This window comes from Mangifera indica, chromosome 5 (genome assembly GCF_011075055.1).
Source record: "Mangifera indica cultivar Alphonso chromosome 5, CATAS_Mindica_2.1, whole genome shotgun sequence".
NCBI classification, from domain to species: domain Eukaryota; kingdom Viridiplantae; phylum Streptophyta; class Magnoliopsida; order Sapindales; family Anacardiaceae; genus Mangifera; species Mangifera indica.
This window is the reverse complement of record NC_058141.1, coordinates 20,466,433-20,485,396: the sequence shown is the minus strand read 5'-3', so window position 1 is coordinate 20,485,396 and position 18,964 is coordinate 20,466,433. Positions and strand designations below refer to the sequence as shown.

Sequence of the window (18,964 nt, the reverse complement as noted above, 5' to 3'; positions counted from 1 at the left end):
CCAGCTCAGAGTCACTGGGAGAATTTTCGAGGCAATTAGTTAGAGAAGTTGCTTCTGTTTACGCATGTGCTAGTGTCTGTCTGTCATGTGGATTACTTAATATCAAATGTTTTTACCACATCTAATGCTCAAATTCAAGTGGAGTTACATTTAAATTAAATCAAATTTAAATATCAATTTATTTGAATTTGTCTCAAATTTTAAATGATTAATTTGAGTTCAAATTTTTTCGAATTAGTTAAAATATTTTCTTAAGACATTGATAAATGAATAATATTTTTAGTGTGAAGAAGAATGTTGTCAAAGAGAAATTCAAGATAAATTATCAAACTAAAATTTTAATTTGATTTAAATCTAAACCTAAACTTAATAAAAATTTGTGATAAATTTAAATTAAATTAAATTTAAATAAAGATGAAATTAAACTCTTTTAAATTGTCAAAAAAATGGAAGAAGAACCGTTGGATGAACCGCATTTCTTGTGCAATGACTTTAACAAAGTGGAAAGGTCTCTAAGTCAAACCAAACATTAATCTACGTGGGTGTGGGGCCCTCCTAGGTTTGATGGCAAAGCTAACATTTTCTTTTTTGGAAATTAGGCGTCAATATAATTGATCAGTAAATAATTTAGAGAGATATTAATTAAAATAGGTAAAATATTTTTCGCTTATATTTTTTTAGGTAAACGTACAGTAATTTTATTTTTATAAGTAAATTTTTTTGTAATTTCAAAAATACTCTTCCAACCTTGTATACGTAGGCACTAAAAAAAAGATTTGAGTACGTGGGTGCGTACGGAGTGCGTGAGTGCGTGCGAAGTGCGTGGTGCGCGCGGTGTTTGCAGTGTGAGTGCAGTGTGCGACTGTACATAGTGCACAGTAAGTGTGCAGTGTGCGTACTGTGCATATATTATATATATTATTATATATATTTATTATATTATAATATTATATATATAATATATAATAATATAATATATATTTAAAAATTATTATTATTTTTATATATTATATTAAATATTATAATATTTAATATATATTTATTTATTATATTTTTTTATATTATTTAATATATATAAGAAAGGGTGTGCGCACCCTCACACTTTGTTTATATATATTAATCAGGGTGCGCGTACTGCTCATGCACCGCATGCACCACGCACGCACCGCGCGCACTCTGCACGCACTCACGCACTTAAGTTTTTCTTCCAAACGCCTACGTATACAGGGCTAGAAAGGTATTTTTGGAGTTATAAAAAAATTTGCTTATAAAAATAAAACTACTATGCGTTTGCCTAAAAAGGTATAAACGAAAATTTTTTTACCTATTTTAATTATTATCCCTAATTTAAATTTGAATATTAAACATATGAAATATAATTATTGTTTTGATTACTCAAACAAACACGATATGCTGACTTCATGATTATTCAAACTCAATATAACGTATATGATTAAGCAGCTCAAACAAAGTTCAAATCAAATAAATTATATTTGAATAGATTAAAATATTTAAATTAAATTTAAAATAAAATTAGTTTTAAACTGATTCATACCCTGATTTGTTAATATAAAATTCTTTTTTTTTTTTTTGGTTTGGATTTACTAAATAAGCTACAATAAAATATAATTTGGATGCAAATCAATTACGCTATTAATGGTGGTCACTTCAGAGAAAAGGCCCTTGGGCATCTTCTCAGATGAACAGAAATTTAAAACTACGTGCCTGAGTTCTGATCCACACATTTAAATACACTCCATTTCATCGATTTTAAAAAGAGAGCAGCAAATTTAGGGACCCATTTTAGTGTCGTCCGCACAATTGTTTCTTTTTTTTCAGTCTTCCTAAGGAATGCTTCAATCATTTTCATCATCGCGTCGACTAGATTCGAATTTCTTCGAAAATAAATAAATATATATATATTAAAAATCAAAGGCAGTACGAATACAATGTATGACAATTTGATGTGTCTTGACAATAGAACTTCAGCTCATATTCAACCGACATAATCTTAATATATTTAAATCATATGGGAGGTATATAATTATATTAAAATTATATATATTTATTTTAAATATATAATTATATATAATTATATATTTAAAATATATACATATAATATTACTTATATACATATACATATTTTTTATATTTTATTAATATGAGGTTTACCTAAGATATTACAATTAGGTTTAGAATCCTAATGTTAATGAAAAGTAGTAGATTATATGCCCCTCAGTTTAGAGTGGAAAGTTTTTGAATTGGTGATATTATAAAGAATGATACCATGATAATAGTAAATTGTCATTGCATGTTAAAGATATAACAGACGGTCTTTATTTGCATTGTGTCATATATTAATATATAGATGGTATGACTAATCTCTACATGCCAACTAATTGCCTGTTCATCTTACTATTTTAAAGGCAAGAAAAGGAAAGTGAAGAAAACAATTGGCATGGACAAGTCTCCCACCCTACAAATCACATGCGTATCTCCAACCTCAAGTGAACCATTTGTAAAACATTCATTTTATAAGAAAATTATTTATACCTAATTTTGAGTATTTGAATATTTAGATTTGAATAAAACAAACCCAAATTAAATATTTATTTCGACAATTCAATTTGAGTTTAATATATTTATTCTTTTTATAATATTATTTTTTTTATGTTTATTAAAATACAAACTCAAACAAATTTAAATTTAAATTTAATTCGGATCTTATAAATTTGAATTGAGTTTATTCTGTCTTTTCGGGATAAGCTTGAAACCTAATGGCTGCATGCAAGCATGCATGTGTCATGTTGTGCGCAGTGAGAAACTGAGAAGAAGACGAAGCAATTTTTTGTCTACGTTAATCACACGCAAATGTTTCTCACAGCAATTCGCACTTTTTTTCATAACATTTTTTACAATTAAAAATTTTTATGCTGACTCCCAGTCCCTCGACAATGGACATTGGGGCCACCAAAGATTTGCAACAGAATTTCATAAATGGGATTTGCCTTTCGGTTGCAGGCTTCTCCACCGTCCACGTTTCTCCCATTCACGTCACTGCTCATAAGATTGGACTTGATTTGAAATACCCAAAGTTGAATCAGTCAGAGTAAAAGGAATGAAACTCGAACTGATGATCCAATTTATTTTTATAAAACAAATCAAAGTTTAAGTTTCATATAATGGTGAAGATAAACCTAATTAAGCTTAAACACCATTTGAATTAAATTTAGTTTAAATAAAAAATAATCCAATTTAAATTTAACACAAATTTATTGAATTAAAATTAAGGATGATATGTGTTTGATTTAATTTTAAAATTCAAAATTTGAAATTCGATTCAAGTTTATAACTCAAATTTATGTTTTTAGTTCATGATTCATTAATATAATAATATTATTTTGATAATTGTTTGATATAACCGGAATCGAGTCACAATTCAAGCTAAAATTGAATCAAGTCATTTGTTCAACTCAAAAGATGATCAAGTTAAACTCCTTATAACATAAGTTTGATTTGATCTAAAAAATAAACTAATTCTCTAAATTTGAATTTAATTTGAGTTTGATCAAATGAATTGAGTTAAATTGAATCAAACTGAGTTGGCTAACTCAGTTTGAGTATAACTTTAAATTAAATTTGTGTTTTAACTCATCCATTTTAAATTAATTTTAAACTATATTTTGTTGAAACCCACACCAATTCAAATCTAACCCTAGTGTCCAGGTACTATCCATTAGAATCTTAATTATAACATGAGAGAATAGTAGTTTTCATTTACCAATAATAGAGGAGAGGCTTCAATTATAGCTCAAGATTTGCACCGGGACGATGCTCATGCCTGTCATCATATTTTCAACTTCGAAAATAGACCAAATAAAAATGTTCATCCAATTTAAAAGTACACATAATTTACAGAGTACATGCAGCTGCTGCTAACCATGATCCATTCATTTTAATATAATTTTTTTACTTGATTGTGTTTATGTGGGTATAAACATATTTAAATTTAATTCCTTCGATTCACATATCTATTACAAAATATTGAATTAAATTAGTTTGATATTACATATATGTTATGTTTTATGAATCCATAAGTTTCTTGAAATTTAACTCCATTACAGTAAATGGTCTCTCACTCATAAAACCTACCAATAGGTAACTTTTAAATAAATAAAAATATTATATTAGGGTTTTGAAAACTTGATTTATTCATAATAATTAATTTATTAAATTATAATTAATATAAAACTATCAAATTATCAATTTTTAGATTAGAAAGATTAAATTTTATTATTTATATTAGAAAGATTTAATTTATTACTTTCAATTGATGGAAGCAAACTAATTACTATACTTTCAAAATAAACTCGTATTTGTTAAATGTTTTTTTATATTAAAAATATAATTTAAATATGTAAAAAAAATATAATTTAAATAAAATACATATATATATATATATATATAGATAAAATTCTGATACGTTCACATGAAAAAATAAATGGTGCATCTTGCTTGTGGTGTATCTTTTGGCCAACGAAAGATTATTATATAATCGAAATAATAAATAAAAACTTGTTGTTGGTGATGGCGATGGTGATGGTGAAGTGTGTTTGGATCAGAATCTTGATTCTTACGAAGCAATTAAAATGATTGTGAAAAGAAGAGATAATAATGTAAAGAGCACATGGTTGCAGTGTTGAGATAAAACGAAGCAGAATTATGAATATATGAATCTGAATTTGTCAGTCCACATTACGTAATAGAAAAACATCAAGCACTCACTGTGTCGAAGTTGGAACTTGTCCACATTACATTACGTAACTTGTCAGCAATTTCCAAAACGAAAAACATTTTCAGTGATAATGGTGGACTTCCTTCATTCTGCATATGTCATCCATTAACTCATTCGGGGTCCTTCTATTCGTAAGGTTGAGGTGAATTCTAACCCCACACAAAATCCATAAGAAGACACTTAAAAATGGATCCACAATTTTTTTTCTTTTTAAGCTCGTATCTTCTTGCTTAGATGTCCCAGCTTCTCAGTGGAGGAGAACCCCTCTTAGTTTTCTTCCTTCTTCAAACCACCATGAATATGAATATCAATATGGCATGGCCAGCAGACAAGCTTGCTTTTTGCTTTTGCAAAATTTAAGGGATTTTACACCGTACAACAACCCTTTGGTACATCCAACACCATTATATCATATAGAAACCGGAAGATTGTCCAATTTGTAATAATATTTTGATTGTCGACGTGGCCTATCATTCACACACACCCAACATCTAAATTGACCCGAGCAAACGTTTTTTGTACATTTGGGCCCATGACCCGCATTACACGTGAATCAGTCACACTGGTGGGTCTCAGTAGATTCGGCTTACTCAAAGCTGGGGTCCGGCCTAGATTCTACGTACGATCCACCAGCAATCCCTCCAGAGCTACGCATTCAACCCTTTGATATCGAAAATTTGTGTGGAAGTTTGCACTTAGAAGAAATATATCCATTCCAAGAGTATTCCGGTAAAAAAATATTCAAGAACACAATAAAGAAAGTAGACACTCGATTTTTAATGTTATTAATATTATTATTATCAAAATAATGAGCGATTAGTAACTGTAATATTGTGAAATTATCACTGTATATGTGTCCAGGTTAAATTTTCTATATCTACCAAAAAGTGTATCTGTCTCTCTTTTGTGTTAATGATTTATAGTGGTAGAAGTTAGATTTATATGTATAATTGTATTAAATAGCATGACAATAAATAATTTGATTAAAAGAGTAATTGTATTTTAATTATAATTATTAAAACTATTTATGACTTTTGGAAATAACCTTGTCCTGGTTTAAGCTTCTTTAACCAGTTACGAGTTAGAACAATACTTATCAACATGTCTTTGGTCACTCTTAAAAGTCACATCCGAGAGTTTATTCAAGAATGAATTTTGATGGCATATAACATTTATATATAATTAGATGTTGACAGAAGGGGAAAGTCGGTGAGGCCAGTTAGGCAGAAGAGTGCATTTTTGGTTTTAATTTAGTATTGGATTTTATATCAGTTTGAGAAATATGGTTTTAGCTTTACCAATACACTACACACCAGAACCACAAGCTGCATGTGCTTGGAAAAGCAGACAATGCCAATCACAAAGCACCTACAAAAAAGGCTGACAACTTGTGTGGAAAACAACCCTCCAACAAGTACTCATGTTTGCTCATTTACACTGAACCAATAGTTTTCCTGAAGGCAGATGCCCACCTGCTGTTTCAACCCTCCAACACGCCGTGATTTAAGTCAAAGGTTACAATAAGTAACAAAGGGAGTCCCTAACCAGTCAACCATACCAAAGTCTCAAAGATAAACATTAGTACCATATACCGCAACACATGAAGGTGCGAAGCTATTGGAACCATTCAAAGCAAAGAGACCTATTTCTAGCTAAAGCTCCAATTGTATAACTTAGATCAAGACTGACTCATATGTTTTATCTGATAATACTGTTTATTTCATTAACAATATTATTTATGTAATTAATAACTCTCAACTGATGTTATAAATTGGTTCAAAAAAAATTTGAGTTTAAATTAAATATTCTAAATTTGATCTAAGTTTAAACTAATCATAAATTCAGTTTGTATCAAATATATCCCTAATTGAAAAACCAGTGTGAAGTCTCATTATAGCAAGCCACCCACATTGATATTTCATTAGTTATCTTAATCTAAATTCAAATATTTGATCCCAATTGTTTAAATGGAAATACAAATTACAGAACCTCTTGCCCTTGAGTATACTAGATTCGATTTTAACTACTCAAACTTGGAACAAATAAGTGAAGTTTGAGTCAAAAAATTAGATTTATTTTCATCAAACAAATCCAGTTCAACCAAATGAAAACTTAAGGAGATGGAAAGCAGAGCACTATCATTTGCCAGCACTTAAAGGTCGAAGTCTCAGAAATTATGGATTATGGGCCTTTCTATAAACAATTATGCATATGAAAACAGAAAAGCGGAACAATTACCTTAAATTGATGATCATTTGGTCGAGAAAATGAACTTCATTGTTATCTGATTGAAGGACCCTTCAATGAAAAGTAAGAAAATTGTGTGGATAAAATGAGAGCGAGAGGCAGATCAACAGTGTAATTAGATAATAAATACTTTGATGAAGAAATATAAAAGAAATTGACTTCTTGTTGGACCTCTAGTCTCTCGTTTCGGGCCTAGCAGTTCTAAACATAATATTGGTATTGACAATTTTGACTGGTCCAAACTTTCCAGGGCCACTATGAAGAAGCAGCCTTTTGTTCTAGTAGCAAGACTCAAATACTAAATAATTCGTTAGAGCTCCAACTTTTTTGACTTGGTTAGAAATATTATCAAAAGTCAATCAATAGAATGCATAATATTATCGAAAAGATAATTAGTATTACTGTAGAGAAATTCAAATCAAACTATCAATTGAAACTTCAATTTAAAGCAAACTGAATGCCAACGCTCTCCACCTAGCGACTATATCCCCGGTTCAAAGAATAAAACCAACCACACAAATCTGAATTCAAACTATACTGGCCAGAATACAAGAATGAAGTTACCATATAATGAAATAAGCAATTGTGCGTGCCCATGAACTGACAAGTTACAAATTTTCACACCGGACTAAATAGTCTCCTCGAAATCAAATATCCTTTGCAATTGGAATTTCATCATCTAGGTAAATCGATTTGAACCTGCAAATATTTAGCATTTTGGAAAATAAAACAATTTCGTTGAGTAAAAAATATTTAGCCAATGCTGTTGATGACTTTGTGTAGAAAAATTAGGTTCTTAAATGAGCCTGCCTTTGCATCTCATGTGAATTCAGAGAGTATCAAGGAAGAGTTTCCAATATGTTATGTTATTGGCTAACTAAAAGGATAAAGTTTTTTATAAAATAAATGATAAAATGGAGTGGAGAATTATTAATGTGATGAAATCATGAAACCAAGATCAACGTCGAACATAATCCAGAGAATGATAAAGTTAAGAATCAGGGCATAGCAAAATGTTGTGCTTCATGAGGAAAAGGATAAAACCTAAATGTGCGGGATGAAAAAGAGCCAGGCAGAATTGTTGTTGCCATCAGAAATAGGGTCAAATTTTCCGATCAGATTATGAATATCGAGATTGAGGCCTGTTTGGAACAATAAAATTGGTTGACCAGAGCCAAAAATTAGCGCTGCAGACATATTTAATGAAACGCACAAGGACCTCATAAGGAATATAAATCAAACGTAGTTTATTTAAGCAATTAAAAATGGACTCACACTCAACATTGGTGGGCAGCAATGAAGTCGAGGTGAAATCATCTCCGAAAATCTATTATGTCCAAGCATAAGGATATCATCACTTAATTGGTTTTTAATAGAATTTAAAAAATATATATATATAGTTTGGCTGCGCTTTAAAAAAATATATGTAGTTCATCTCTTATTTAAAATTTAATAAATATGCTTTAATACGCTGTCGTATTAATGAAACCCTCATGCTCGCATTGAGCTCTCAAAGCCCAGTAGTAGCCGCTTAAGAAGGGCAAGCATCTCTATGAACGTTCCAGATACGTTTCGTAATTTCTAGTTCCACCGTACCCAAGCTACTCCAGTCTCCAGTTACAGATCTGATCTAGGGTTTGCTTTTGCTCTCTCTTAAACTAGAAATGGCAATTTCTTCACAGACGATTGATATTTTAGGCGAACGCCAAACCGGCCAAGACGTTCGTACACAGAACGGTAATTTCTTTCCCTCCTTGCGTTCGTCTTTCGTCTTTTTGTAAAAGCTGTGAGCTTGCTTGATCATTTCGTTTGACATTTTGTACTGAAGTTTTGATTGTTAATTTTGTTGGTGTGAGTGCAGTGATGGCGTGTCAAGCCGTTGCCAACATTGTTAAATCCTCGCTTGGTCCTGTTGGGCTTGACAAGGTATTAAATTCGTTATCTCTTTCTTATGCTCCTGTCTGTTACTTGTGTTGAAGACGATGCATTTTGCTTTTTCTTTTCTCTTTACTGTTTGTTGGCAATACTAATTTTTTTTTTAACAAGTTTGATGATTATTTTACATGAGATTTTTCCGGGTATTTGGCTCTCCTAATTTGCATAATAAAATATTGAATCTGGCACTAATTGCAATCCTAACAGTTTTGAATTCCAGACCTATTTTATATGGGTATATGCATTTTAAATTGTTTTTTGGTTGAAAAAATTTCTCTTCAATAATTGTAATATAGGTTTGTATTGAACTCGCTCTTTGCTTGTGTGATAAGATTGTATCTTGGGCATCATTTTTTATGTTGATTTATTGCAGATGCTTGTTGATGATATTGGTGATGTAACCATAACAAATGATGGTGCTACAATTCTGAAGATGTTAGAAGTTGAGCACCCGGCTGCCAAGGTAGATAGTCACATTTTGGTCATGTTACGTCTTTATTGAAAAGTGTGCATGTCTCTATGGATTAGCTCTTTTGGAATTCCCACGTGTTTTAAGTTTCTCTTCCATGGTGATAGGTACTTGTGGAGTTGGCTGAGCTTCAGGACCGAGAAGTGGGAGATGGGACAACATCAGTGGTTATTGTGGCTGCAGAGTTATTGAAGGTAACTTGTTTTCTTTCTTCTATACATGTTTAAGATTCTCCACTTCATATGGAATAGTAGCAATTTTGCTCATATGGGAGGTACTAAGACTTGGCTATCTATAATCTGATCATAATTTCTACAGAGAGCAAATGATCTAGTGAGGAATAAGATTCACCCCACATCTATTATCAGTGGATACAGAGTGAGTAACTCTTTTCTTTCAAAATTTTTTGCTCTTTCTTCTTCATAGATTGTTGCATTTGTGCTTATTATTTTCATTGTCAACAGCTTGCAATGAGAGAAGCCTGCAAATATGTTGAAGAAAAATTAGCAGTGAAGGTAAGGCTCCACTAGTGGTCTCTTTTTTTGAATAAAAAGGGTATGACCCAAGGATTACTCTATTACCAGTTGCTCATGTTATATTGTGTAACATTGCTGTGGTGTAATGCTTGTTTAAGACCTAATTCTTAGGTTAATAGTTTCTAAGTTACACTCCACAAATACCATGAAAGGTTCATCATTTCCTAGTCTTTCTGATGTGTGGCAATGCTATGATTAGGTTGCCATTTAATGGTGTTCTTAACATAGTGTTTTTCTTTATCTATTTTCTTAGGTGGAGAAGCTGGGAAAAGATTCTTTAGTGAATTGTGCTAAGACAAGTATGTCCTCTAAATTGATTGGCAGTGAGAGTGACTTCTTTGCCAATTTGGTATGTGTTCGCCCCGAGAGTTCTGTTCATTGAAATCCTTCTTTTCCATATATAGCTACTCGATTAAAGTTTTCTCAGTCATTAAATTCTCAATCTTGACACTGACTTCTATTTCTAGCAATATTGATCTGTATTTTTTATTATGTTTTGTAACAGCAAATATTGTTCCATATTTCTCAGTTAAGGAGACCTTTTTGTCTTAAATAGTGTCTTGGGTGAGAAATCAGTCCTCACTAGTGAACTTGATTGATGTATACCTTATCTGTTTAGGTTGTCGATGCAGTACAAGCAGTGAAGATGACTAATGCACGAGGGGAAGTTAGATACCCAATCAAGGTTGGTATTTGCACATTTTTTATTGGTCATGGAAATTCTTGTATGTGGTCCTATAATGGGATGAAAACATTTCATATTTTCTCTCCGTGTCTGGAGTTTCCTTTTCCCCATATTGAAGTAACAATTTAATAAAATATACTCTGTTATCTTCTAATGGTAAAGTTATAATGCCATAGCTGAACTTCTCATTTTGCAGGGAATCAATATTTTGAAAGCTCATGGCCAAAGTGCAAGAGATAGCTACTTGTTAAATGGGTATGCATTGAATACTGGCCGTGCAGCCCAAGGAATGCCACTCAGAGTTGCCCCTGCAAGGATTGCTTGTCTTGACTTTAACCTTCAGAAGACAAAAATGCAATTGGGTGTGCAAGTCTTAGTCACTGATCCCAGGGAGCTTGAGAAAATCCGTCAAAGGTGATCAAATGAACCTTCATTTAATGTATGGTCTTAATTTTTTCGCACATCACTAGAAGTAGAACCTATTAGTATTATCTATTGGTATTGTTCATATTAATACCTATATTTTTGCAAACTTAGTTACTGATTATACTAATTTATTTGCAGAGAAGCTGATATGACAAAGGAACGGATCGAGAAACTTCTGAAAGCTGGTGCCAATGTTGTTTTGACAACAAAAGGAATTGATGACATGGCACTGAAGGCAAGTTTTTTTCTTTTTTCAAAGAACTTTTTAGTTATGCCAATTTAATGTCTATGCTAATTTGTGTATAGCACTTTTAGTATGCGTAGGATAATCTGTGTAGATTGTTATACTAATGTGGTTTACTTCACTTTTTAGTGTACCCTGTTAGACATTTATAATGCCAGTGTGGTTCTGGTATCTGACTAATTCTGGATTTATGTCGTTGATTCAGTACTTTGTGGAAGCTGGTGCTATTGCTGTTAGACGTGTTCGAAAGGAGGATATGCGCCACGTTGCCAAGGCTACTGGTGCTACCATGGTATTCCTTCTTTTGCCATTTTGTATATGAATCAAGGATTATAATTTAAGCCATATATGTTGTGATTTTGTTATTACTTCTCTTGAACCCATAGATTTTAATAAATTTTTGGTGGAAAAGGGGCAAAAACTGCAGTTCTATCTGAAAAAGTAAATAACATAACATTTACTGCAAGGGTCTTTGGTTGTCAGATTATGTTGTTGATTTTTATCTTCTCATTTTGTATTCAGGTTTCAACATTTGCTGATATGGAAGGTGAAGAAACATTTGATTCCGCACTTCTTGGATCTGCTGATGAAGTGGTAGAGGAGCGTGTTGCTGATGATGATGTGATTATGATTAAAGGGACTAAAACTACAAGTGCTGTGAGTGATTTTCTTCCAATTGAAAGTTAATTTAGAACATAATTTTATACACTGCTTTACTTAATGTTTTTGAACATGACCTTGCTAGTTGTTGATTTTGATACTTCTATTGGGGTGAGAGTTGAGCTAGCTTCCTTCAATTTCACCCCACCATTTTTATCAACAGAATTAAAGCCATGACTAGCATATATCCTGTGTACTTTAATCTATGCAAAACTGCCCTTTTTTATCAGCAGAATTAAAGTTGTGACAGGCAAATTTCTTGTGTTCTTTAATCTATGCAAAACTGGAAGCAAAATTTATTAAATTTGAAGTTTATTTAAATAACAAAACATAACTTTTTGTCATTGGTTATATACATGTTCTCTGATTCTGCTAGTATTATTCTTGTCAAGGTCTCATTGATACTTAGAGGAGCAAATGACTATATGCTTGATGAGATGGATAGAGCTCTACATGATGCTTTAAGTATAGTCAAGAGAACCCTTGAGTCAAATACGGTAAACTTCTACCTGATGGATTAGCTTCTTACTCTATTGTATGAATTTTCCATTGGTACATTCATGTAAAATTTGGATTGTTAGTATTTACTGACCATCAAAATGTCAGATTATAGTTAAGAGAATATCTTCTGGTGTATGATCTTTAATATCTGGTCCTATGGAATTGTACATTCACTCATTTTATAGTGTGAACATCATAAGTTTATATCAACAAATCACCTCAAATTCGTTTATTTTTGTGTGGCTCCAATATGGGCTTTGAATGCTGTATGCATGGTGCTGTTTCAAAATTTCATATAAAATGACATGAGGAATTGGGAGTTGTCATTCTAATTTTGTGCATGTTGTTTAATACAGGTGGTAGCAGGTGGAGGTGCAGTTGAAGCAGCCTTGTCTGTGTATTTGGAGTATCTTGCTACAACCCTTGGATCCCGAGAGCAGTTGGCAATTGCTGAGTTTGCTGAATCTTTATTAATTATACCAAAGGTCTGGTTTTTATTTAGATGCTTGCTTCATTAACATTTAATCCCACTGGTGCGATTATATTGTAGACACTAGTTGACTTCTATCCAAATAGGTGCTTGCTGTGAATGCTGCCAAGGATGCAACTGAATTAGTTGCAAAACTGCGGGCATACCACCACACTGCACAAACCAAGGCTGATAAGAAACATTTTTCAAGGTATTCTTATTTTCTGAAATATGGTTTGTTCTAGTTTCATGGATGCATAATCTTTCTTGATAAAGAAAGCTGTACAATTTAACTGGACTTCCATGTCTCACTTTTTGCACTAATTCAATTCTTTTCAGTTACCTATCTGAATTAACCACTATCAAAAGAAAGCCTTAGTAGAATGTTTTAGGAATTTCGTGAATGACCATTTAAGAATTGGCTTTCCCAAACTGTGTTGTAGCATGGGACTAGACCTTTCAAAGGGCACCATCCGAAACAACTTGGAAGCAGGTGTTATTGAACCTGCAATGAGCAAAGTGAAGATTATTCAGGTAAAAGTCATGGCACATAAAAATGCATATCAATATAGGTTTTAGTTAGGCTTTATATAGCTCACAAATTTTTGTTCCTAATTCATTTGGTTGACAGTTTGCAACTGAAGCAGCCATAACCATTCTTCGAATCGATGATATGATCAAGCTTGTCAAAGATGAAAGTCAAAACGAGGAGTGAATTGGTTTGCTTTAATTTCGACAGCAGTCATGCATCATATTTAGTACAAGAAGGGGTGTTGGGATGTCATTGATTAGAATTGAAGAGGTCTCTCTGGTTTCATGTTGGTGCCTCAATTGAATTAAAACTGGTGACAGGATTTTGTTCTGTTTTGTAATGTTTGTTTGTTTGTTCACTTGCCGAAAACTGGAGACAGGTTGGTACTTTGTGGTAGATCTCACTGACTGGCAAATTTTTATTAAACTCGTAGAAGATGGTTTTGATATTGACAGGAAACAGCTGGAGCTAGAAATCTTTCATTAAAATCTAGATTTTTATAAAGAATCTCCTTGCTTAGAGTGGTGCAGCTCCCAAAATCGTATTATTCATGTGTAAAAATTATCTGGATGCTTTTCGGACAAATGAACAGATTTCTTTTATGCTTTTGTAGTTTAGAAAACGTACATGAATTCAGGGGTAGAAATTCCATAGTGGGGGTGGATCTAGCTGAGCTGTTTGTAAGTTTGAGTTTACGAATAATTATTGAAGAAGAAAAAAAGTCACTATCGCAGTGTTAAAGTTGAACTTAAGTCAAGTTTAAGTTTGACAAATTGAGTTAAGACGAACATTGGGTCGGCTACCAACCAAAAATGAGCATTTTAACTTCTATTGAAAAGACAAAGGGAAACTGCAGTTCCTTTTTATGGTTTGGTGTCAAGAAATTTGATGGTAAAACTTTTTGCATTGAATTTTTGCTGTAATCGTGACACGTCAATTACAGTTTACTACGGTATATTGGGGCTCTTGTAGTCGTTGCCTTCTTGCATGTGTAGATCAACAAATGAAACGACAACGAGTCGCATGTCACCCCTAAAGATGGCCTCTAGGGTTCCCACTTAACACTGATTACATAATCGTCACACGATAAATACGGTAAGTACTTACATTTCTTAAGTTACATACAAAGTGAATTATCCTATCACATTAAAAAGTATTTATAGTAATTAAAAAGTTAAATCGGTTACATAAATATTCTCATTAATTTTACAAATATAATTATGCATATTTATTTATAATACACAAATAAATATATATTTAATAGGTCATCATATAATTAGATAATTTTAAATTAAAAATAAAAATATATAATCACATGATGATACATATAAATATGTATTTATTTATATACTCAAAATTAATATATATAATATTGGTCTTAATTTTACCCTGGCTCAAGAGGATTAGCTTGGCTTTATAATGCAATCACCCATTGCAATTTTTATAGTTTTATTTCTTATTGTGGTTGATTTAGCAATTTTTCGTATTCTTTTAATTACCTTTCCTCGTTCTTTTATATTGAAGGAAAAAAATATTATATATAAAAATAATAATATATTATTATATGATTAGGGTATCTCAAATAAAAAATCTCTCATGCTTTCTTTTTCTCGCTTTTCCTAACCAATCCGTGTGTTTATTTTCCTGTGAAATTTACAAATTTTATATTTTTTTCCTTTATGGATTAATTATAGAATATGGACCTAGTAGTTGTTCATAAAAAACAATTTATAGTCCTTCATCTAAGTATAAACACACTATGCCAACAATCCGTTGTAGTCTAGTCGGTCAGGATATTCGGCTCTCACCCGAAAGACCCGGGTTCGATTCCCGGCAACGGAAAGCTTGGTTATTTTTGTTAAAAATTCCGTGAAATGTTGTTACTTTAGTATATTTTTGCCTTCGCCCAAGCAAAATAATGAAACGATTCCGTTTAGCCCATGTTTTTTTTTTTTCATCAGTTTTAAATATATTTTTTCTTGTATTATTCCAATTCATTATTGTTTGTACTTACTGGTGATATGATTCAGAGTTTTAAACTAAATTCCAACAAAACTTAATTTATGATAGGTTTGAATACAAAAGAGTTAATTCAAAATTAATAAATTGATATTCGAATTAATTTAATTTTGAATTCAATTTAAATCAACTTCTACTTAACTTTTTTATTTCAAATTCTAATTTAAACTCAAATAGTTCAAATTAAACCCAATCGTGCTCAATTTAAATTTAAAAATTGTTATGAGGTTAAATTTCTTCATAATTTAATTCACAAATGTGACTCCTAATAGCACTAGTAACTAACAAATAAGCAGTATTTACTCTGCAACTAAAACTATCATGACTATTATTCCGACTCAAACATTAAATAATTGTTTTTTATTATCAAATAGTTGTCATTCTAAATTAGGGTTAGATTCGAACTGAACGTGTTCGAATTTGAGTTTGAGTTCAGTTCAAACGACTTTGAAACGAGTCAATCCTATAAAAACTAGATTGAGCTTGAGCTATTCGCTAAATTTTTTAATTAAAAATTTTAATACTCGTTTTGATCAACATGTCTTAAAATGACGTCGTTTTAATAATGAAATAGTTAAAAACTTGAGCTTAAAATGAGCTGAACCGAGTTCGAGCTTGGCTTCACGAGCTTAAACTCGAACTCGAGCTTTGCTATATATAAACCGAGTCAAACGCGACTCAGTTCGAATCTAACCCTAATCACAACTAACATACTCTTTTATTGTATCAAAACCATGATAATACTCATTAAGTTATCAACCATTGCACTACCTTAATCACTTGCTTACATAATCCTAACTTCTATTGCCATAAATTTTGAACAATGGTAAAATGAATGACAAACTTAATAGTTTCCAACAAGCTCAATTATACCGTTAATCTAAACACACACAAACTGTAACCTTTGCATCGTTTACACTGTAATCCAATGGGTTGCCTGTTTATTGTCCTTAATATGTTTGTTCAAATTTGTACACCCCTGTATATTCAGATTCAAGGTACTTTCCGCTTGTGCAAACTTCTTGGCCAGGAGAACCTATATTCCAACTAAATTACATGTACGGGCATTGAAAAATAATTTTGTTTGTTAAGCAAATCAGAACCCATAAAACTATGATCATGTAGTTGACTGGGATGATGATTGACCAATAATAAGGTGACACGTAGGGAGGCCGGATTTAGAAATATGTTTGTTTGTTAGTTAAGAAGAGAGCAGAGCTGAGCTGACGCTATCCATGTGCTAAAAGGTGAACACTTGTTATTATATTCCCATGCAAATTGGGCCCCACGACCCATGTCCACCGACAAAGGCCCATTTTATTATTTATTACTGCACATTTCGTTGACTTCGAACCCGTACCTTACCTTACCTTACCTTGCCTTATCTGTCGTTCTTTCCTTATTTCAACCCTAACCCAAGTCACATTTCATTTCTGCTTAACCTACAATAACCTTCCAACTCATCATTATAATATTTAACAAAGCTCTTACTTTAATATTTATTACTTGGATTAGGGTTGAATTGAGTCCGATTTATTCAAATATAAATTTGAATAAAATTTTAAAAAAATATGAATTATAATCAATCCAAATTATTATTATTGACTTGAGTTGATTCAATTAATTATTTTTAAATCAGTGTTAAATTAACCATTGTTTAAACCAGAAAAAAATATAGAATTCAATCCTTAAACTTAGATATCATATATGTGAAGGCATCACAATTTATAAGCACATGACTAACCACATGCCATGTACTGCTTCGGGATCTACATATCCTGCATGTCACGTGATAAAAGGTCATTCCCACCAATGCAAAGACCCTCTGGAATTTTCTTTTATTATTATTATTATTTATTAACTATTTAATCTTACTTACAGAATACTAGGTTAAACCATTCTTGAATTGGCCATATTTAAATCAATATATATGAAATCCAATCTTATACAAATTCATTGTAAGTTATTTTAAATTAAAGTTTTAATTCAATAAATTAACTTATTTATACTTCAATAATACAATCTACCTTGTCAATGTCATCAATTTAAATAAATTCTATCTCAGACTAAATATTACATACAAATGTGATGAATGACTGTATAAACTTTGGACGGAGTACAGAATTCAGTGCTTTGCAATTGAAGACATTTAGTGAAATTCCAGGTTGGCAGTAGTTAAAACCTTTTTTTGGACGTCAAATCAAACTCTTTAAAATAGAAATCAATCAATCAATGAAGTTGAGTACCGTACCTCTAAAGGAAAGTAGCAGTGTACCGTACAACTAGTACTTTTTTCACAAAATTTTATCTTTCCTTCCTTTCACCGTCAACTCTACAACTACAACTCACCGACTTACACGTGCCCCCTCTCTTCTCTCGCCTTCTCATTAACACAATGCCAGCTATATCCAGTTGTCGCTCAGATGAAACTTTATTTACGTCGTGGTCAGGTGGGACCCACGTTGCCGTCAGCCGTCAGGGTTAATTATAAAGTACAGCCCTTCAGTTTTATACACGAATTAGTCGTGATCTGGTTAAGCGGCCGCTCAACTCTAACTCAATGGGATATTTTTATGCTGTTAAAATTCCTCTTTTGCTCAACTCAGACATGCAACATTCACAAAGGATGTAAGATAAAAGCACTACTTCAGCTTACAACTCAAGAAGAAACCTTGAATATGAAAACTGATTCAATCACGTTGTAAATTGATTATCCATTTGATCTCATGTGTCTTTTCACATTCATGTATTGAATTTTACAAAGATTTAACATTTTTTTCAATATTAAATTAAAATAAAAATAATACCTAACTAAACAAGTCTATAATACGAGATATATCCTCGCGGCAGCTGTTTTTGTGTTGGATTAGTGAAGGAGTGTAACTGGCCATTCCCATCGGATTTGCTTTTGGCAGTGATCAACAAAAACAGAAAATAACGTTTCATTGATCTTTGTTTTCTTGTGAAGATGATACAATAATAAGTTATGGCAGGACAGATTTGTAATTTCACAAACATAGAATAAGCATGAGTTTGAGTGGATAAAGAGAGTATTTCTTGTGAACTGATAAAAGCCTTTTCTTTCTTTTGTTACTCGGATTTTTATGCATTCATCTTCAATCTATACAGGCTGAGCCGAGTTTGAGTTTTATGTTCAGCTTAATTTATGTTCACATCTATCATTGTCTATGATTTGATGGAAAGTACAATTACTTCCATTATTACTTAAATAATTTCTTCAGTTTTGCAATAATGAGCCGGATTCGCAGTTTCCATCCATTAGGTTTGATTCAATTACATTAATAGTTTCGATTTTTTAAAATATACAGAGTCCTAAATATAACATTAAAAATGTATTTCATTAATAAATAACAACAACAGTAATATTATACAAATTAAATTGGCACATAAGCTAACCGATGCAGTAAATGGGCGAGAACTAATTG

The 18,964-nt window shown here is 31.7% G+C and overlaps 1 protein-coding gene, 1 long non-coding RNA gene and 1 other non-coding gene across 3 annotated transcripts; 2 read left to right on the top strand and 1 right to left on the bottom strand.

Moving 5' to 3' along the window:
- Positions 1–6,031: 6,031 nt before the first annotated feature.
- On the bottom strand, positions 6,032–7,137 carry LOC123217621. The gene is made up of 2 exons (XR_006502510.1): positions 7,034–7,137; positions 6,032–6,335 (listed from the first exon to the last, which is right to left on the bottom strand). It is a non-coding gene; the product is annotated as an uncharacterized LOC123217621 (long non-coding RNA).
- Positions 7,138–8,513: 1,376 nt separating this feature from the next.
- LOC123217396 (T-complex protein 1 subunit alpha) lies at positions 8,514–14,018 on the top strand. The gene is made up of 17 exons (XM_044638413.1): positions 8,514–8,779; positions 8,904–8,968; positions 9,351–9,440; positions 9,554–9,640; positions 9,765–9,824; positions 9,911–9,961; positions 10,236–10,331; positions 10,602–10,667; positions 10,864–11,081; positions 11,232–11,328; positions 11,543–11,629; positions 11,860–11,994; positions 12,390–12,494; positions 12,855–12,983; positions 13,075–13,178; positions 13,411–13,501; positions 13,599–14,018. The coding sequence occupies exons 1-17, from the start codon at positions 8,707–8,709 to the stop codon at positions 13,680–13,682; spliced, it is 1,638 nt and encodes a 545-aa protein (XP_044494348.1). The 5' UTR covers positions 8,514–8,706; the 3' UTR covers positions 13,683–14,018.
- Positions 14,019–15,268: 1,250 nt separating this feature from the next.
- On the top strand, positions 15,269–15,341 carry TRNAE-CUC. Its single transcript has one exon. It is a non-coding gene; the product is annotated as a tRNA-Glu (tRNA).
- The last annotated feature ends 3,623 nt before the right edge of the window (positions 15,342–18,964 follow it).